The sequence below is a fragment of the Cynocephalus volans genome, chromosome 6, assembly GCF_027409185.1.
Source record: "Cynocephalus volans isolate mCynVol1 chromosome 6, mCynVol1.pri, whole genome shotgun sequence".
Taxonomy (NCBI): Eukaryota; Metazoa; Chordata; class Mammalia; order Dermoptera; family Cynocephalidae; genus Cynocephalus; species Cynocephalus volans.
This window is the reverse complement of record NC_084465.1, coordinates 26,047,229-26,066,934: the sequence shown is the minus strand read 5'-3', so window position 1 is coordinate 26,066,934 and position 19,706 is coordinate 26,047,229. Positions and strand designations below refer to the sequence as shown.

The following is a 19,706-nucleotide window of genomic DNA, read 5'->3' as shown; positions in this document are numbered from 1 at the left end:
TGTCCCCCTCTCCATTCTCTTCCCTTCCCTTTCTCCCTATTGTGACTGGAGTACTGACCTAACATGCAGCCGTGACCAAAGAGTTAATGCCTTTGAAATACTAATACGTTACATTTTGCAGGCTTTGCCAAGCCAATTCAACCAAGTTGCCTCATCTAATTCCCCCCAAAACCCTGTGAGGTAGGGAGGGGAGCTATTGTTAACCCCATTTGACTGATGAGTAAACTGAGATTTAGAGAGATCAGGTCAGTTGCCCCAGATCTTTTGGTTAGGAGTTGAGCACCCGGTTCTCTGTCTCTAAGTCCAGCAGTCTTTCCATGACATCCACGCTCTCATGTGTAAGGAGGATATGGCCCAGGGAAAGCGTGAGTAGATTGGGAGGAGGAGAGCAGAAGAGAAGATTTCGTAGAGGAGGGAGGAAAGGCGTGCTGTCCTAGGGCCACTGGCTACCTACCCCCGTCTTTCTCCAGATGGTGGACTTGAGGTCACAAGAGGCTGGCCCACCAAACCTCCAGAGAGGAAAGAAGAGCTAAGGGCCCTGTTTTCCTCTCTTCCTTCTCCCCGTCCCAGGAGAGGATTTTCCTGGAGGGAAGGGGTGACCCTAGTTCTCCCAAGGCCTGGTGTGGGACAGCCACTCGCGGGGTCTCCCCAGAAAGAGCCTAATGCCCACTCTCAGGCGGGCCTGCCGGCCTCTAGGTGCTGCACTGTCCTGAGGCCTGGGCTATGCCTGTGCATGAGGAAAGCCCCTGAAGCTCACCTGGACGCAGAAGCATGCACGGAACCCCCAGAGGAGGGATGGATCCTCGGCTGTCCCCTGTGGACAGGCGGTTGCTCCTGGTCTTCAGCTTTATTCTGGCAACAGCTCTGGGCCAAATGAATTTCACAGGGTGAGTGGCTGCTGCATAGCAGGGAGGACTGGCCGGGAGCTGGGGAACGGGGTGTCCCAGTGGGAAAATGGCTGTCCTGCGGGGACCTGATCGAGGTGCAGAAGCTGGGACTTTGGTTCCCACCCTGACCCCACCTCCAGTTCCATGCTCTTCCACTCGTGCTCCAGGGTGGGCCACGCGGCTGTGTGATTGTCCCTCCCCAAATCCAGAGATCTCTACCTGGGGTCCAGGGGTAAACTTTCAGGGCTCCAAGAATCCCTGAAATGTTATGTAATGGTTTTTGTGTGTGCACTTCTTTGGGGGTGAAGGGTTCATAGTTTTCCTCAGATTCTCAAAGAAGTTAGTAACCCCTAAAAGACTATGTACCCCTACCCAAACATGGACGTGGTATTGTCCTTTGAATAATAGTAAGTTCTGGTGTCATATGCCAGGGCTTCTATGGACATGATTTGTGAGCCTCCCAAAGATCCCACAAGGTAGATAATCCACAGTATCTGTGTAGTAGAGAAGGGGAGACACAGCTTAGAGAGGGTCACTGTCCAGTCGGGGTGGGATCCAGCACCGGGGCCTCAGACCCCCGAGCTCACTCTGCAGGCCATGGGCTGGCACTGCCCCCACCCACCTCCAGCAGGAAGGGACGGAGCTCAGCTTCCTCCATAGTAGGTGGGGTGAGGTTCTCTGATCTCCCTGTCCATGGGGTTTGGACAGACCATGGTCTTGGGGCTCCTGGATCAAGAGCACGTGGGGCTCCCATGGGTTCCCCCGGCCCTGTATCTCTTCCTTTCTCCACTTCATTCCTTTTGCTACGCACACACTCATACACACACAGCCCGTATTTCTTTCCCATCCTGCTTTCCCTGTCTTGGCTCTAAGTTCATCGTAGCATTGACAGGATTTATTTAGTCCACTGTGGGGTCTGTCCTTGGGGCTGGAGAGACCGCTGGCTCGAGGCTGAGGGACTGAGTGCTTCCCAGAGCTCCGAGCCCTTCCCGCTCAGCCTCTGGTCACATGGTGTCCCAGGCTTCCTGCCAGGTCCCCTCAGCCCCGTCTCTTCTCCACTCTGCCTCTTCCAAGCAAGATGGCCTTCTAGGAATTCTTTTCCATGGCTTCCTCTGCCCCTCCCTTGTTTTTCCAGAGACCAAGTTCTTCGAATCCTGGCCAAAGATGAGAAGGAGCTTTCACTTCTCAGGGACCTGGAGGGCCTGCAGCCCCAGAAGGTGAGGAATCCTCAGGGCTTGGAGACACTTCTCCCCTCCAGCTCCCTGTCCTGCTCCCCCAATCCCAAACCTGCCTTCCTGATGTCTCTGCCAAAGATCACAAAACTGTGAAAAAATCAAACGTGGCTTCTCGTCAGGAAAGGTTGAGACATTGCCCAGAAGGTTGGGTGGTCTTTTTAGACTGTGTCATCTCTGTCCTGGATGGAAGGGCTGCCGAGCAGCTCTGAAAACAGCTGGAATTTCCTAAAGCCACATGGCAGGCACAGATGTGTCTGGGTGGGAAGCCACATAGCACGGAGACTGGACACATCTGCTTCCCCATGGAAATGGCTTAGCTTGGCAAACCTGTGTTTTATTTGGGTTCGTCCCTGTCAGCCTGAGCGTTTGTTTCCAAGAACATTTGTCCTCTGCAGGTTTTCACAATGGAAAACATTTCTTCGATCATTATAATAGAAGGATTTTGTTTGAGGTTTGCTGAAACAACCAGATATTTCTGGACGTGGCCCAAAGCCCTTGCTGCTATTTGTATAAGTGTCCCTGTCAATGGGGACTCAACACTTTGTGATAATTCCCTCCATTTTACAGACTGAAAAATAGACATAGAGAGAGAGGATGACATGGGCATCCAGATTAGGCCTCTCCTGCTTCTCTGGGGATCGGGATCAGGGACGCTTCCCTCTTCTGACCAGGGTCCTTGTCCATGTGAATGTCCCTGATGATGAGTGAGTCACCTTTGGGAACTCCTTAGGGCTCTTTGGATCCAGGCAAAGTTGTAATGTGTGAATGAGGCTGGAGGACAAATGTGCTCGAAATTAGGGAAAAAAACTCAGTGACTTGGGGATTTTGTTTATTTGTCCTGGTGTTTCTGCTTGGCCTTAGGGTTTTCACGATGGAACTGCCACCCCCGCTTTTTTAAAGGGGATTTATTATTTCTTTCTTTTTTATTTTTTTCCTCTTTTTTTATTGAATCGTAATTGATTTTACATATTTTTGAGATTCAATGTTGACATATGTTGATCGAATCAATATTACTAGCATGTATATTGTTACAAATTGTACTTATTCTTTATGCCTGTTGTCCAATCTCTCCCGTCCCACTCTCCCTCCGCCTCTAATTGCCCTAGATTTCTTCTCTCCCTCTGAAAGAGTCATGGTTACTTGCTGATTTGTTGCCTAGATGATCTGTCCAATGCTGAGAGGTGTGATCAGGTCCCCCAACATTACCATAGAGCAGATGCTTCTTCTGTCCCTCTGGAATGAGCTTTGTGGAGAGAGACATCCTCTTCTTTTCTTTGTCTCTGCTGGTGACTCTCCTTGTGTCAATGCACTCCAGTGGCTGGCGGACCATCTGTGTGGTGGTTGTGACATCTAGCCCCTTTTGCGGCAGCTGTGGTTACTGAGGTGGCTGTGGTGGGCCACCCACAGGGAGGTGATGTTTTTGGCATGCTCCTTGGTGCTGGTGGAGTGCCTGGTTGTGGGCAGAGGGTCTGATTCCCGACTCCCTGCCCCAGGCCTGGGGCCCTTTTAAATGTGTAAGAGAAGATCATCTGGCTTTCTAGGGTGCCCATGGGATTGTGTGTAAGGACATGCAATGAACACATCTGTTTTTCTTTCCTTTGTGAACAAGGTGGACTTCTGGCGTGTCCCAGCCAGACCCAGCCTCCCCGTGGATATGAGAGTTCCTTTCTCTGAACTGAAAGACGTCAAAGCTTATCTGGAGTCTCATGGCCTTGCTTACAGCATCATGATAAAGGACATCCAGGTGAGGTCCCACCCTGCCACTGCGGCTGGGGTCTCACCCCCCACATTCCTTTTTGCTGGGGGCCCAATGTGGAGGAAAAATGTTCAGGGTTCAAATTGGACATTTTGTTTCTGGGTCTCCATCTGCGTGTTTGTGAACATGTCATGGAAGGACTTAAACCTCACACTTCCCAGAGGAATTTTAAACCTAGGACAGAGTTCATGAGGGGAAAGTACTCCCGGTGTGGGAATGGAAGGGACACTTGTGGATGAGCCGTGTTGTGGAGGGATTCGCAGCTCGTAGCAAGGAGGAGGTGGGGATGCCGGGGGAATGGGGATGGAGGAAAGAGCGCAGGTCCTTCCTGGGCACGTGGGGGGCGAGGGGCAGCTCTGGTTGGCTTCCTTTGCTTTTCTGACTCCTGTCCCTGTAGTGGGAGCCCTTGCATGGTTTCGCTCCCACACCTGCAGCGCAGGGTTCTCTGTACTGGGCATCTCTCCCAGCAGGTTTCTCCCAGAGGAACAGCTTTGGGTGAGGACGAAGGGAGCCCTTGGGTGGGGGCAAAGAGAGCCTTCATCCTGGGCATCCCAAACTCCTTGACCCCACCTGACGCCTCACCTTACAGCAGCTTTTCTAAACACCATGACATTCCGTTTCAATTGTTGTGTCTCCAAGAATATCCCAAAGAGCCCCTGAAGGCACAGCCTCCTTCCTAACAATCTCTTGGTTGCTGGCTGCATCCTTCTGCTGATACCGCTGCTGGCTGTGTACCTGTGGAATTGTATCCGCATCGATTGATTGCCAAGAATGTTGTACATCACTAATCTCCCCTAACAGCTCTGACTGTGGGAACACAGAGCCTCCCGAGCGCACACTTGACACCGCATGCCAAGGATAAACGCATTAGGCAGCGTTCCTTTCCCATGCGAGCGCAGGGCTGGGGCATCGGGTCCATTCAAAGACCTTTATCCCTCATTGGGCATATCTGCTTCGCACTCGACATGTGGGGGTGGGATATTTCTCTAATTAAATCCTCCACAAACAAAAATGGGGAAACTCCCACAGACAAAAGAGACCACCACATCAAAAGAAATAGAACTGAATTACTGGATTCTTGTTTTTCAGCTCATGCCCATATTTTGAAGTCTGCATTTTCCTGCTTCTGCCCTGCCCTGTGAACCCCCACTACCACCCGCCTGCCCCCCTGCAGCATTTGGCAAATAGATATGCAGAGGTCTTTAAAACCTTTCTGTTGATTTCTGCACATCAAGAACAGGCCTGGGGTCACCTCTGCGTGCCCCCTCCCATACCGTGTTGTGTCCCTTCTCCTCCGCCTGTCCTCTCCTGATGTCTGCAGCCCCCGCATCCCCCTGGGGCTTTGCACTCCCTCACAGGAAAACGTGCCGAACTCTCAGCCCTAACCCAGCCCAGCCAGGCAGGATTTTCACCAACATCTTCTCTGTCTGCAATGCGTCAGGCTCTGATTGCCACACTTAAGATCACATTTTGGCTTGGAGGGAGCTGGAGTTGATTTGTGGTGATGATGGGGGAAGGGGTCCAGGAAGAGGAGAGCTCAGAGACGCTAACAGGACGGGAAGGACTTGGCACTGCTCAAGTCATGGGCGTCCAGTCTTACGTTTCAGATATTGACACATGGGCCTGATTTTCTCCCTGTCCTCTGTGTCTTCTCAGCCCCAGTAACTTGGTTTGCTGTCCCCTGTATGGTGGGCCCTCAACAGTTGTCTGCTGAATGAATTTACTCTACTGACCAGAGAAAAACCTTGTTAACATGTTGTCTTTTTCTCCCCAGCACCCCCCTCGGCCCCTCAAGGTTTAGTTCCATGCCCCCCCACCCATCTCTGTACCCCAGCACCTGCTGTGGGCCTGCCTCTTAGTGAGGGCTTCATAAATATTAGTTGAATTCATGGACATGAAGAGGGTAGGAATGAGGAGAGGGTGTGATCCGTGGCCAGGACCAGGCTGCAGGAAGCATGAAAAACCTTGATGCTGGTGTTCACACGGGCCAGAGGCCTGGGGAATTTTCAAGGAAGGGAAGAGCTGCCCCCCTCTTGTGATCAGAGGGCTGCTGGAGAAAGAGGAGGGGGGTCCCTTCATTCCACCCCACCCGCAGATACAGAGATCCCTACTGGGTGCTGAGTAGGGGGCAAGGTGCTGGAAATACAATGAAAAAAAAATGCGAGTTCTGTATCCAGGGGCGTTGGAGAGTGGTGGTGGGGGGAGTGGAGGGGAGTAAGTGGAGGGGATGACAATGGAGAGGATGAGCGCGCTGGTGGAGGCGGCGCGGGTTGCTATGGGAGCCAGCGCGCTGCACCTCGGTTCTGAGAAGGCAGTAATTGCGGTGCGAGCGGCGAGGGGGGCTGGGGAAGAAAAGGGGGGCCCCGCCTCCACTGGCGGTGAGGCCAGACCCCGTGGCAAAGGGCGTTTTCTGCCTTGTGAAGGGTTGGGATTTTGTCCTTAAAACCACGGGGGAGCCATCCCACCGGAGGGGCTTTGACGCGCCCAGATTTGCATTCAAGAAAAGCCACTCTGAGGGTGACAGTGCTGAGTTGGGGCCGGGGCCAGGGAGAGACTGACAGGCAGGGGGATGGTGCGGAAATTGCAGCGGGCCAGGGAGACATTATCTGATGCCGAGTGAGCTCTATTTGGATTTAATTTTTCTTCACCTCCTCCTTCTTTTCAGCCCTTTGGTTTTTTTTTTTTTTTTTTCCTGGGATGAGTCACCATGGAAAAGCTTCACTTGAGCAGTCAGCTCTGTGGATTTTAATGGGTTTTTTCTGATTACAAAATTAATAAATATTCATGTTAGGTAATTTAGAAAATAGGGGAAAGCACAAGAAGAAAACAAAAATTACCCATGCCCCGACCATCCAGAGAGGAATAGCATTTAGTGTAAATATTGCTTCCCCAATTTCCCCCTCTCCAGTGGATCATTCCATCAGCATACAAATAGAGGGTTATTTCTCTCATCTTAAAAAAATCCTCTCTTGATCCCTTCCCTCGCTCCCTTCCCCCACAGCCATCACCCCATTTTTCTGCTTCTCTGAAAAGCAAAAGTCTGGAAAATACTGACTCTACTTGCCATCGGCATCCTGCCCTTCCAGCAGACTGTCAGCCCCTCACTTCACCAAAGCTGCCCTCGACAATGTCACACGCAAGTCCAGCTAGGTGGTCGACTCTCAGTGTTCCCCTTTCCCCAGGACAATGGTCTCTCTCCCCTCCCTGGAACTCATGTCTTTCCTGGGCTTCCAGGACACTGCACTCTCCCGGGCTGCCTGATGTCACTGGCTGACCCTTTGCCTGTAGTTTTCTGGTTTCCAGCTCTCCTCCCTACCCTCATCCGGGATCATGGTGTTAAATACCTCCTGTCTCCTGATGGCTCCCGTGTGTGTCTCCAGACAGCACCTCTCTTCTGAACCACACTGAGCTCCCCCAGCCCCCCGGCCCTGGACCCCAACCACTCCTCTGCAGCTGCCCCCATCTTATTTCTTGAGACTGGAGACATTCTTGACTCCTTTCTCACCCCTCATGTACATTCTATCAGCAAATGCCAGGGGCTTTGCCTTCAAAATATATCTTAGTGCATCTCACGCTACTGCCCCGGCCAAGGCACCGTCGTCCTTCACTGGGTTATTCCAGTCGCTTTCTAACCGCTCTCCCCAATTTCCCCCTCGACTCCTTATGGCCTAGTTACAAAGCAGCAGCCAGAGGGGCCCTTTAAAAAATATGCAAGTCTGATCATGTCACTCCTCTGCTTAAAACCCTCCAATGAACTTCCTAACTCAGAGTAAAAGCCAAAGTTCTTAAAATTGCCATATGGCTCGACATGGTCTACTCCCTGCCCCCATCAATGACTGTTCTCCCCCAGCTCGCTCTGCACCACGGCCTTGAACCTCCTTGATGGTCCTCGAACTTGCCTGACCCATTCCTGCCACAGGGCCCTCGACGAGATTCACATCTCAGGGTCTTGGCGCCGGCTGGGCCCTCTGCCTGGAATGCTGTTCCTGCAGACGTCCGCGTGGCTATTCCCTCACTGCTTTCAAAACCTTGCTCAGGTGTCACCTTTTCACCTGACTTTGAATCGTACCCTTCATCCCCAACTCCCTCCCTCCCCTCCTTCCCTCTTCTCCTGGGCGTTTACCACCTTCTCACATCCTACTATGTAATGTACTTCTTTGTCATGCTGATTGTCTGCCTTTCCTGCTAGACTGTAAGCCCCATGAGGGCAGACAGTTTTGCTGCGTTGGCTTCCATGTCTCTAGTGCCCAGCACACAGTGTGTGCTCAACAAATACTTGCTGGCTGAGCGGAAGTGTTCTCAACATGAAAATGCTGTTGGCGGGTGTGGGGGTGGGTGGTGGCCTAGAGGAGAGAGAAGGGTGGCTGGGGGGATTGCAGGAGAAGGCGGGGAAGAAAGGAGCCATCATGGGCAAGGCCCTGAGGGACAGGCAGAGTCTGGCTGCATCAAGGGACAGGGACAGGCCCAGGCCCCTCTGTTGGGCAACAGGTGCTGACTGACTCACCCTGGTGACCATGGATGCCCTCCAAGTGCTACAGATGCCATATTCCCTCTGGAGGAATCCAGATTTCCTGGTCACGCCTTTGTGTCTGTCACAGAGCCCTGGAGTCAGCCCAAGGGTTATTGTCATCATCATCACAGCTAACAGTTACTAGCATTTAGAGCATGCCAGGCAATCCTAAGCATTTTACGTGTGACCCTTCTAAGCCTCAGGAGAACACTTTAAAGTATGTGCTAAAGTATGTGATAACATGACCCCCATTTTATGAAGGGGAAACTGAGGCAACGAGAAGTCAGAAATTTGTCCAGGTTGGTGACAGCATCCGGGCTTGGTCTGGCTCCAAGACCTGCACTGGTGCCACCTGCCTCCCCAGCTGTTGTCATTGTGGCTTGTGTAGTGTTTTAGCTTTGTCCTGTGGGCAGGGGTCTATCCTAACAGCATCTGTAGCCGCCCCCACAGATGTGCCTCCAACTGTAGTTGCCACTGGCTGAGTAGCTGCTGCTGCAAACATCAAGTCTGGAAGACAAGGCCGGGGACACATGAGGAGAGGTGACAGCTGTCATCACACAGCTCCCCACACACTCTGTTCCCATGGGCTGCGTCCATTTCAGTGCTGAGAGATGCTGCTCCCTTCAGGCCCCAGTGTCACCTTTTGGGGCCCTAGGTCTCCTCTCCTCTCCCATTTTGGAGGTGCTGTTGTTTGCTTAAGGCTCCCATCCTTCCTTACCCCTATCATAAATTAATTCACACCACAGTATGACTTTCCCTGTCAGGTTATGGCTTCCAGGGAGGCAAATGGCTCACCTCTGAGTTTGTTGGTTGTTTTGTTTTTTCCTGAGAAGCCTGAGGGCTGTCACCAAGCATTCCGGAGGCTGTGGCAGGACCACATGCTTAGCGCCCCACCCCTCCCCTCAGCCCTGTGAAGGGAGCGAGCATCTGTGCACTTCCCAGGCCGGGCAGATCAATGTCCCCGGAGCTGGGCCCAGCTGTGCGGGCCGAGCATTCCTGATTTGTAAGGGGGTGTCCTATCCACTCATGAGGCTGTGAGGGTGTTTGGAAAGTTATTTGCAGTTTGGTGCCAACTTCCCATTTGCCTCCAAGCTGTTTTGTGGAACAAAGAACAGCCTCCTGGGAGCTGTCTTCCTGTGGTGTCCCCGGGCTGTGTGGGAAGAGATGGGTCCTCTCGTCCTTTATTTCCAGTTTCCCCTCCCTGTCTTCCACCTCTGTCCACACTTCAGGCCCTCCACCAGACCCTAGATCAGCCTCAGGGACCCTTTAACTTCATTTAACTTCCTTCCTTGAGGCCAGAGCCTGAGACAGGCCTGCCCGGCCTCCTGGAGCCCTGGCCCAGCCTGTGACATCCTCACAGCTGGTGGTAGCACCTGGCCCACGGCTGGTAGCACCTGGCCCATAGTGGCCTGTGGGCAGTGGTCATGGTAGGTGGCTGAGATTTGGGTCAACTTCCTGGCAAAAAGACCAACTCCTTTTGTCTGGTGCTTGTGAGAGGCCAGCAAGGATTGAGGCTCCTCCAGCCATCTCTAACTTAACCAGCAATCCCAGCTCTGCCCAAGTGGGAATGCGCCCAGCCCAGCCAGCTCAGCTAGAAAACATGACAATTATAATTGCTGAGCATGTAGTTGGTGCTCAGAAATAAAATGGGCTCAAACATCAATTTCCAGTCCCATTTTGAAATCTGTGAAGCTGAGAGTTGTGAGCTGACTGGGTCCTCAGGGATGAGTCACCAGGCAGTGGCCTCACCCGCAGCAGGTGGGGCGGGGGCACCTCTCTCCAGCCCGGGCTGCTACTCTACATTAGCCATTAGGGCTTTTGGTGTTGCTGTTATTTATTCTTTTCAAAGTCCTTACTTATTTAAGTAGTATAAGCACTTTGCCAAAGTGTAAAAGTAGAGAAAAGAAAAAAAATAGTTAAAAATTCTAATTCTTCTATCCTAACAGAAATTGTTAGCATTTTGATATATATTTTTGGCGTTTTAGTGTCTTGTGTTCCTATGCTCAGGGGTACTTGGTTTTTCATTATTTTAAAACACTTTTTAATTGAAAGAAAGTATAATGGAGTTCTCAGGTGTCATTAACATTTTGTGCATTTGTGTGCTCTCTCCACACACACACACACACACACACACACACGCACACACACACACACACACACACACACACACACATCTATGTATATATGTTACTGTTGTCAGCCTTTAGTTTTGTCAGCTAGCCTTAAGGAACCCAAGGCTAGCAACTAGGATATCTGGTTCTATCTTACCTCTGCCACTTTTGTTAGCTCTGCCATTAAGTCCATTTGCCTCTCCAATCTTCTTTATCTCTAAAACACGAGTAGTTAATTCCTGCCCTGTTATCTGGTCATCTGACCAGATCAAGTGAGATAATGTGGATAAAGATGCTTGGTAAACTAAAAGGCTCTGACCCCAAATAAGGTATTGTCAAGTCTTACTTGTGACCCAGAGCTGCAAACAAGGTACAACTTTGGGTTGATGAGGATGCATTCTCAGCGTCCTCCGTGACAGAGGGGCCCAGACACTTGTCACACTGGACAGTCAGTGCTGAATCCTGGGGTGCCTTAGCACCTGAAGCCAATATAAGGGTATGAGCTTGAGTGAAGATGGGCACCTGCCCATCTCACTGTGACCCAAGCTGGGAAAAATGTCCCAGGATGGTGTGGGTGGCCTCAGCAGTGAGCCCAATTCAGGCCCTCCACCGCCTGGTCAGTGGGAATTATTCTGTGAGGACTGAGTGTCAACTCCAAATTGACACTCAAAGACATTGCTTTTGGCTCACCTGTACTTGTGTTTAGGAGGTAATTAACTTGGCAAGTGGAAGACTGTTGGCAAATTGGTAGTAATGATTTGGGTTGGCTGTGTCTGGGCCTGGCTTTCCGAATGGCTTGCGTGCCACTAGTCCAGGCTACTTCCTGGGGGTAGAGTCAATGTTGGGGATCAGAGGAGCCCTCTGTTCTCCCCAGGGGGTCAGTGCACGTGGTTCAGTGTGGGTCCTGACTCAACAGAGTGTGTGTACAGGGCAAAATCAATGTTGGCTTTAGACCACGAGCTCCTTTTCCAACCGTCTTCATGTCTGTTATTACAGTTTTTCCTATGAGGTGGCAAAGCAAATCTTGCTGTGCCAGTTTTCAAGCTGAGGAAACTAAGCCCAAAGCAAGTTCCATGGCAAGTTCGTGGCAGAGGCAGAATTAGAGCTCAGGTCTCTGGATGCCTTGCCCTGTGCCCATTTGGGAAATGCAGCAAGAATGCCAGCTTGCCAACTGGGACACTAGCCCAGCAACCTGGCATCTCCCTCTGCTGTGCAGCTCACACTCATGGTGGCTCATTCTCCTGTGTCGGTGCTATCTTTACACACAGCCAGCTGAGGAGGGGCTCAGAAGAGGCTTGGGCAGCCCGGCCCTCCCCTTCCCTTCCAGTACGTGTCCCCTGTCTCTTAGGTGCTGCTGGATGAGGAGAGAGAAGCCATGGCGAAATCCCGCCGGCTGGAGCGCAGCACCAGTAGCTTCAGTTTCTCCTCTTACCACACCCTGGAGGAGGTGGGTCTGCCTGGGCAGCTCTGGGCTCTCTTGTGCCTTTGTGCCCCTTAGGGTTTCCAGACTCAGGCAGAGACTAGTGAAGGACTCTGGGGTCTATGGGAGACTGTGAACTGACACTTGGGAGTGCAGAGCAGACATTATGTGAAGGTCTCAGCTTTGAAGAGGTCCAGAATCTAGGATTCAGAAACAGAGGATGCAGTTTGACCGTACAGCTCTAGACAGGCATGGAGCAGAGTCATGGGTCTACTACGCAGAACCCTAAAACAGGGACCCATTTTATGGGCCAGAACAGAGAGGGTAGAGGCTGCCTTCATAGCCAATCCCCTGGTTAGGGATCCAGGGGTCTCAACCTCTCCATGACAAGTCCTGGTATCCAGTGGCCCCAGCTGTGGGTACTAGGGGATATGATGGGCACATTGGACAGTCATGTTCATAGAACAAAACAGAGTTGCTTTCATTTGGAGAAAATTCATGATTATAGCTTGGGCAGCTCAGAGCTGCCGGCTAGGGCAGTTGTGACTGACTGTGACTTGTCTGGAAAGGAGAATATGCAAGAAGGGCACAAGGATGCCCACTCCAGAAAGAAATCAAGGCTCAGGCCTCATTTTGCATGTAAAGGACGTGACATTATTGATATTGTCCACTCAACTATTGTCATCATCACTTTTTCTATTTCATAAGGTCTGTCATAAAGGATCCATTTTCTTTCATGTATTTGTTAATTCAATTATGTGTACTGAAAGAATAAGAGAATGAATTAATATAGTCTGTCACTGTTTATTGATGCCAAAGATAAATAAAACATGAACCCTGCCTTCAAGGGGCTTAGAATCTAAAAGGGGCGAGCAGATAAAAAAACAGCACTACAAGGTCTGTTGGATCTCTCAAATGGGTTGAATGGGCCAAAGAAGAATGGGCAAGAGAGAGAACTTCTAACCAGAGAGAGTCCTGTGGGTTGAGCCTGGGGATATGAGCAGGTTTGGCACGTGCTCTTCTCCCAGGCAAAGGCGCAGCTCTGCACGGAGCTGAGGAGCCTGGGAATCCAGCCAGACCACCATGCATTGCCCTTAGCCCTGGGGACATCTTCGATTTTTGCAATTCTTGATCTGGGCTCTTTTAGACCCTCAGAGCATTGAAGAGGGTGGGATTGGGGGAAGAGAGTATTTGGAGAGGACCAGGGGTTCGCCCCTCTCCCTGCTTAACTGCCAATCTGATAAACTTCATTCCTTTCAGATATATAGCTGGATGGACAACTTTGTAACTGAGCATTCAGATATTGTCTCAAAAATTCAGATTGGCAGCAGCTTTGAAAATCGGTCCATTCTGGTCCTGAAGGTAAAGCTTGCGGTGTCAACCAGTAAACTCTACAGTGATAGTCTCTGGCATAACATTGAGCCCATGTGGGGTAGTGACTGGATGGAAGTTTGGGGAGAGGAAAGATCTGTACACTCTTGTCTTCAAGTGACCCATAAACTTTTTGGCATTTAGTGATACCCACCCTTGCAGGTACACACAGGTGACAGTGTGGTGACCTGGCACATCCTTGGCCAAGAAGTAGGTGGGAGGGTTGCTAAGGTGATGGAGCTGCAGAGTGGCAGTGGTCACCCTGGACTTGGGGTGTGAGCATGCTGAGTTGGCACTCTTCCTGTCACTTGGTTGCTTCATCTATTAAATGGAAAGAGAGGTACACAGAGGGCCCATTGCAAATGACCAAGGTCATCTGGCTCAGGTAGCCCCACAGATTGGCCTGAGTCTCCGGAGAAACCTCCCAGTCCTTCACAGGGGCTGCTGGAACAGAGCTTGAGCAAACTTGGCAATTGTAGTGCCCTTCGTCATAAAGGAAGCAGGAGAAGTGAATGCAGAGCCCACTGGAAAGTGATTCTTAGTACATGCCCTAAAGGGCACTCAGGAGAGTGGACCAGGCAGGGCATTTGGCATCAGCTGTCAGGAAAGACGCTGCTGCTCTCAACAGTATTCTGGTGGGCTCTTCTGAGCAACCAAGTGGCCTCACTTAACTTGGGACTTGACTTCACCTGTCCCTGCTTCCATTTCCCCCCAGGGGCTGTTGTAGTCTCTCTTTAATGTTGTCTAAGACCTTGCTACTCAAAGTGTGGTCTTTGCACAGCAGCATCAACATCACCCGTGAGCTTGTTACAAATGCCCAACCTCAGACCCCTCCGCAGACCTACTGAATCAGAATCTGCATTTAAGTAAGATCCCCAGGGGGATTTGTGTGCCCATTAAAGTTTGAGAAACAGTAGTCTCAAGATACTTTCAGTTCTGGGAAATTCTGTGCTTCTGGCTGGTTCACTTTGTTCTCTGCATCGCCACTGTATCGCCAAGGGCCCCCACATGTGTACACTTCATGGGCAGGCACAGGCATCTGCACACACACCCTCGCTCAGGCTCAGCACACCTGGCACGCAGAGCCGCCTCAGGCGGTGAGGATGCCCTTAGGGACTCTTTCCAGGCAGCCCAGGAACAGAGCCATAGCTCTCTCAGGTCAAACCTATTTGGGGCCCGGTTCTTTTCCCAGTTCAGCACTGGAGGTTCTCAGCGCCCAGCCATCTGGATTGACACTGGCATTCACTCCCGGGAATGGATCACTCATGCCACCGGTCTCTGGACTGCCAAGGAGGTCAGCATGGATCTGTGGCTGAAGGCAGCCAGGACGGGGGCTGAACTGGGGGGAGGGGCTGCTCGACTATCTAAAGGCACCTCCTGTTGAAAATTATATTTGGTTCATTTAAATTCAGGGTGCTCTATCCCCTCCTGCCCTTTGGAACAGCCACCGTGTGCTCTGGCCTTTTGCAGCACAGAGCCCATGTCTGTCCTCTGCTTTCTAGTTGTTTAAAATGCAAGCTTTTGGTTCTGCATGGAGGATGTACTTGATGGCCTCATGCTGCCCTTCCTACAGCCACCAGCTATGCAAACGTCCTGCTCCGACTCTGAGAGCCCAGCAGGGCCTCCCATCCTTCACCCTTTCTTGCAGATTGTCAGTGAATACGGCAAAGACCACATCCTGACAGACATACTGAAAGCCATGGACATCTTCATAGAGCTCGTCACCAACCCTGATGGGTTTGCTTTTACCCACAGCATGGTGAGGGCTCCTGGGGTGCGTTGCGGGGAGGGGCCAGCTCTAGGCGGACGGAGGAAAGGTCACTGCAGCCTTGGGGAACTGGCCCCTCCTGGGGCTCCTTGCAGAGAGCCTCACTGTGGGCAGGAGCGCTGCTCAGGTACTGCGGCTGGAGCTTCTTGCCCTCTGACCTCCCTTCTGCTGCCCAGAGAAGGCCACTATTGGCAGCCTGTGCTCAGGTCTCTCCCCAAACCCTGGCATCTGAGCTGCAGCCTTGGCCCAGCCCCACGCCGGCCCATTCTGTCCTGGAGGATCCTTCTCTTTGCTCCTCCCTGCTGCTCCCTGCCCCCCTTCATCGGCCAGGATGTTGGAGGCTTGTCTGGGGGAAGGGGCTCAGTGAATGAGGTTACCTGACCTGGGATTTCTCAGAACCGCTTGTGGCGGAAGAACAAGTCCACCAGACCTGGAGTCTTCTGCATTGGTGTGGATCTCAACAGGAACTGGAAGTCAGGCTTTGGAGGTACGGCCATCTGCTGGTCCTGGGGGCAGGGCTGGGGAAGGAGTTGTTGGTCCTTGGCAGATTCTCCCACACAGGCAGACTATGTTGGCTCATAACTTCGGAGGCACGGGATAATGTTGTTAGCTAATACGTGTGAGTCATGGCCAAGGACAGACAAGTGCGTACCTAGGATTGGCAATGGGATATGGGGAGTGGCTGCACATGTGTATTAAACGCACACATTTGCCAAGACTTCATGGTGGTATCATTTAAGGGAGCCCCAGCTCCTGAAATGGGAACTAACAGCAAGGGTCAAATCCTAAATATGACAGAAAGGCTTAAGGAGGTACAATGTAGTCTTGCTGATTGTTCAAAATCCAGAGTTTATGGTGCCCCCCAAATGTTCCTAGCCCTTCCCTGAAAGAAGCACAACACTAGAAAGTGCCTCTGAAGTCATTCCCTGAGAACTGTGACCTGAAATTTGTCCTTTGGAGAGGTCAGAGCAATTGTTCAAATATAGAATGAGCCAATTTCTTATCATCAAGGCTGACTTGAGTCTGGTTTTTATTTTTGATCCATTGCTTTGTAACCCTGGGCTGGCGGGCTGGTGCATACCCGCAGGGCTGCGTGATCCCAGTGAGGGGTGGGCAGCTTTCTCCTGAGTTCCTCGGTCTTCTTCCCTGATTGTCTTCCTGACCGTGCCAGGGGCACAGGGACTAGATGGGGAAACTGAGGCCTCTAGAAAGCCCAGAAACAGGGACATAGACCCCAGGAATGCAGCAATTCGGAGGGTAGGATGCTGGGTCTAGCCAGGACAGAGTCTCCAGAACAGACAGCCCTCAGCTCCCAGATGTGGCATCTACCCCGCACTGGGGAATTGGGGTTTGGACCCACAGAAGACAGTGCCATTGCTGTTGGAAAGCAGATCCACAGGCTGGTGGCCAAACCAATGAGAGAACATTCTAGATCTGGATGCCCATCACTTTGGAAATCTGGCTTCTTGGAGTCTGTTCTCATTGAAAAATAAGGACGGCTTTGAAACATTGGGAGTGAGGCCCCCAGCCCATAGCGTGGGGGTTGCCTGAGGGTCTGGGCTCCGTGTGTACCCGCTTGTGTAAGGGAACTCGACTGTGTAAAATTAGGTGCTTCCATGTCCAAATGACCAAGTCACGCCCCGGTGGGCATCCATGTGGCCCCTCAGAACTGACTGGGTGAGTGCCCTTGAACCCCAAGACAGACCAGCTAGTACAAAGATAAATTACCTCTTAAAGAAAATACCTTTGTGGGTTTCTTCACAGGAAAAAAAATCTGTATATACACAGTGTAAAAAACAATTATGGAAAAAAAAGCCCAGAGGGGGCAAAAAGCTCCCATAATCCCACTACCCAAAGATTACTGCTTTTAATAATTTACCATGTCCTTCCAGAGATTTCCCCTTAGTGCAAATTACACTTTTAGAGGAGGAAAAATAAATAGCTAATGAATCCATTAGCAGGTACTTGTGAAACGGGCAGGCTCAGAGGACCTTGACTGTGAACATCAGAGAGGCAGGCAGCTAATTCCCACTTGGTCAGGGGAAGATTAGTTTATTCTGCTTAGCTCAAACCAGAACTAATGGCCTGAAGTGTTTCTCCATATTTGGGCAAAGCCACCTGGTCGTTGGCAGGGGAACCGCTCTTCCTGCGTGGGCTGCAAAAGCAGACAAAGCTTTCAGCCTCCGCTCTGCTCATCTGTTGCTATTTGTCATTCATCAAGTGGAGCAGGTGCAGAGCTCTCGGCAGACACAACAAGCCGGGCCACTGCTAGCTGGGCCAACTGCAGCCTGGGGGCAGCTCCTCACCCCTTGCTCTCTGTAGGCCCATCCTTCCTAACTAGGGTCCCCATCCCAGGCGAGGATCCACAAACCAAGAGGGGATGCATTCCCCAGTGACAGAATTGCCCCTGGCCAGCAATAGTGTCTGGGTTGGTGACTCAGGCAGGAAGATTTTGTTTATGGTTTTATTACTGCCTTAATTTAATTGCTGTGGGATGAGTAATCTGTACACCATTCCTCCCACCTGTGCCCACCCTCACCTGAGCTCTTAGGTTTACTGCATTATTAGAGCATCATCTGAACAGGTCCATGGACTAGCTCGTTGCACCGGGACTCAGCAGGGCTTGGGGGGTGCTGAAGCCCTCAGGAGGCTTCAGGAGTTGGGGTGATCCCTGGCCTCTGGAGCAGCCTTGTGTGCAGCTGTTTGGGGAAGGAGGCGGTAGAGGAGGAGCTGGGAAATGTAGGGGAATACGTGGGTATTTGGTGAGCATTAAGTGTCTCTGCCACATCGGGGGACTCCAATGCTCTGGGTGGTGTTATTTTACTTCCAGGAAATGGCTCTAACAACAATCCCTGCTCAGAGACTTACCGCGGGCCCTCCCCTCAGTCGGAGCCAGAAGTGGCTGCCATTGTGGACTTCATCTCAGCCCATGGGAACTTCAAGGCTCTGATCTCCATCCACAGCTACTCTCAGATGCTCATGTACCCTTACGGGTGCTCGCTGGAGCCTGTTCTAAACCAGATAGAGCTGGTGAGATTGGCTGCTTAGGGCCTGGGGAGGAGGAGGCCCCTCCATAGGAAAATCCATATCCAGCACACCCCAGGAGGGTTCAGGCTGTCACTCTGAAAACAAGGTTCTGGACCAATAGACTCCATGGTAGAGAAGAGGGGGAGCTTGTTCTCACGTGTGATCAAGTTCAAAGCCAGAGGTGCTGCGCTCCCTTCTCACAGGAGCCAACTGCACATGCAGCTTCCGGGACCCCCACCCAAGTCTATGCTTCTTGCCAGCTGCTGAGGGTGTGGGGTTGAGGGTGGGAGCCACCACGAGCTCTGGCCTCTCACCCTGTGGATGTGACCTTGCAGTACAGTCTTGCCAAGGATGCAGTGAAGGCCCTGTATGAGGTCCACGGGATCAAGTACATTTTTGGCAGCATCAGCACCACCCTCTGTGAGTGAGCTTCCCCTGGCCACTGCTTCAGACATCACTTTCACCTGGGGGCAGGCAGGTGCAGGCTCTGAGCTGGCAGGCCTGGCCATCCACAGGTCTGGCAGGGCTGGGCCAGAGCTGCTTCCCACATCTGGGCGGAAGGGTGGACCAAGGCAGCTGTTTCTTGGCAGCATTAACGCACAGCTCCCAATGCCTGGCTTACTGCAAAATTCCTTGAGGGTGAAGATCCTACGTCAGGTGGCCTCCAGCAGTTTTCTTTTTGTAGGGGCAGAGAATGAGCTGGGTGGGCAGTGGGTGGCCCAGGTGGAGGCCTGGGCTAGGAAGCTTGGTGTGGTCTGGGGTGTGCAGAGGTTTGGCTTCTAGGGCCTACTTTCCATTCAGGATGCCTCTGTACCTTGTGGCCTCACCCTCTTCCTTTGGGAGCACTTTTTGGCCCTGTTGTTTCTAGATGTGGCCAGTGGGATCACCGTTGACTGGGCCTACGACAATGGTATCAAGTATGCCTTCAGCTTTGAGCTCCGGGACACCGGCCGCTATGGCTTCCTACTGCCGGCCACGCAGATCATCCCCACGGCCCAGGAGACGTGGATGGCGATTCGGACCATCATGGAACATGTCCTGAATCACCCCTATTAGCAATAGTACTGATGGCAGAGCAGGAGGGGTTCGTTCTCCTCCCCAAGGCCTGGGGCTCCTCCTAAAACCCAACTTATATGTCCCCCTCCCTGAGCCTTTGCCTGGACCCCTTAGAAAATAAACATGAGTTTGAATAGGCTTCTGTACCTTTAGTGCTGGTTATTACTTCTTTGGCCTCAGCTTTGAGGAAGGGACAGAGGGCTGCTCCTCATCTCCCAGGGACAGCTTGAAACGCCTGGGGAATCCCCTTCACTGCCTGTGCTACCTTCGAGAAAGAGAGGGGCCAACAGCTGCACCTGTCCTCCTCTTGCAGTGCTCTCAGGGCCTGGAACAGAGAACTACCTCCGGGAACTATTAAGATATGCATTATCCCAGTGGTATTTACCTTTTAAGGTAACCCTGCTAAGCCCAGAGGTCATGTAGCCCGCAGCCATGGCGGCATGATGGGCATTGCTAGGCATGCTGCTGGCCATGTGGAAATGCTGAGGACATCAGGTAACTTTCCAGGGGAAGAGCCAGCAACAGAGAAGGAGAGAATCCTGATTCTGGTTGAAGTTTCCCACAA

The 19,706-nt window shown here is 51.9% G+C and overlaps 1 protein-coding gene across 1 annotated transcript; it reads left to right on the top strand.

Moving 5' to 3' along the window:
* The first annotated feature begins 771 nt into the window (after positions 1 to 771).
* CPA5 (carboxypeptidase A5) lies at positions 772 to 19,141 on the top strand. Its single transcript, XM_063100538.1, has 11 exons — positions 772 to 887; positions 2,023 to 2,104; positions 3,732 to 3,866; positions 11,848 to 11,946; positions 13,180 to 13,281; positions 14,483 to 14,584; positions 14,939 to 15,049; positions 15,455 to 15,545; positions 17,889 to 18,088; positions 18,421 to 18,505; positions 18,954 to 19,141. Exons 1-11 carry the CDS (start codon positions 772 to 774, stop codon positions 19,139 to 19,141), a joined length of 1,311 nt encoding a protein of 436 aa, XP_062956608.1.
* The last annotated feature ends 565 nt before the right edge of the window (positions 19,142 to 19,706 follow it).

Bases quoted from the DNA above. Each gene is read 5' to 3' on its own strand.
- CPA5 (XM_063100538.1), top strand. From the start codon at position 772: ATGCACGGAACCCCCAGAGGAGGGATGGATCCTCGGCTGTCCCCTGTG. The intron at 2,105-3,731 runs GTGAGGAATCCT...TTTGTGAACAAG, and splicing joins AGGGCCTGCAGCCCCAGAAG to GTGGACTTCTGGCGTGTCCC. The intron at 11,947-13,179 runs GTGGGTCTGCCT...CATTCCTTTCAG, and splicing joins CTTACCACACCCTGGAGGAG to ATATATAGCTGGATGGACAA.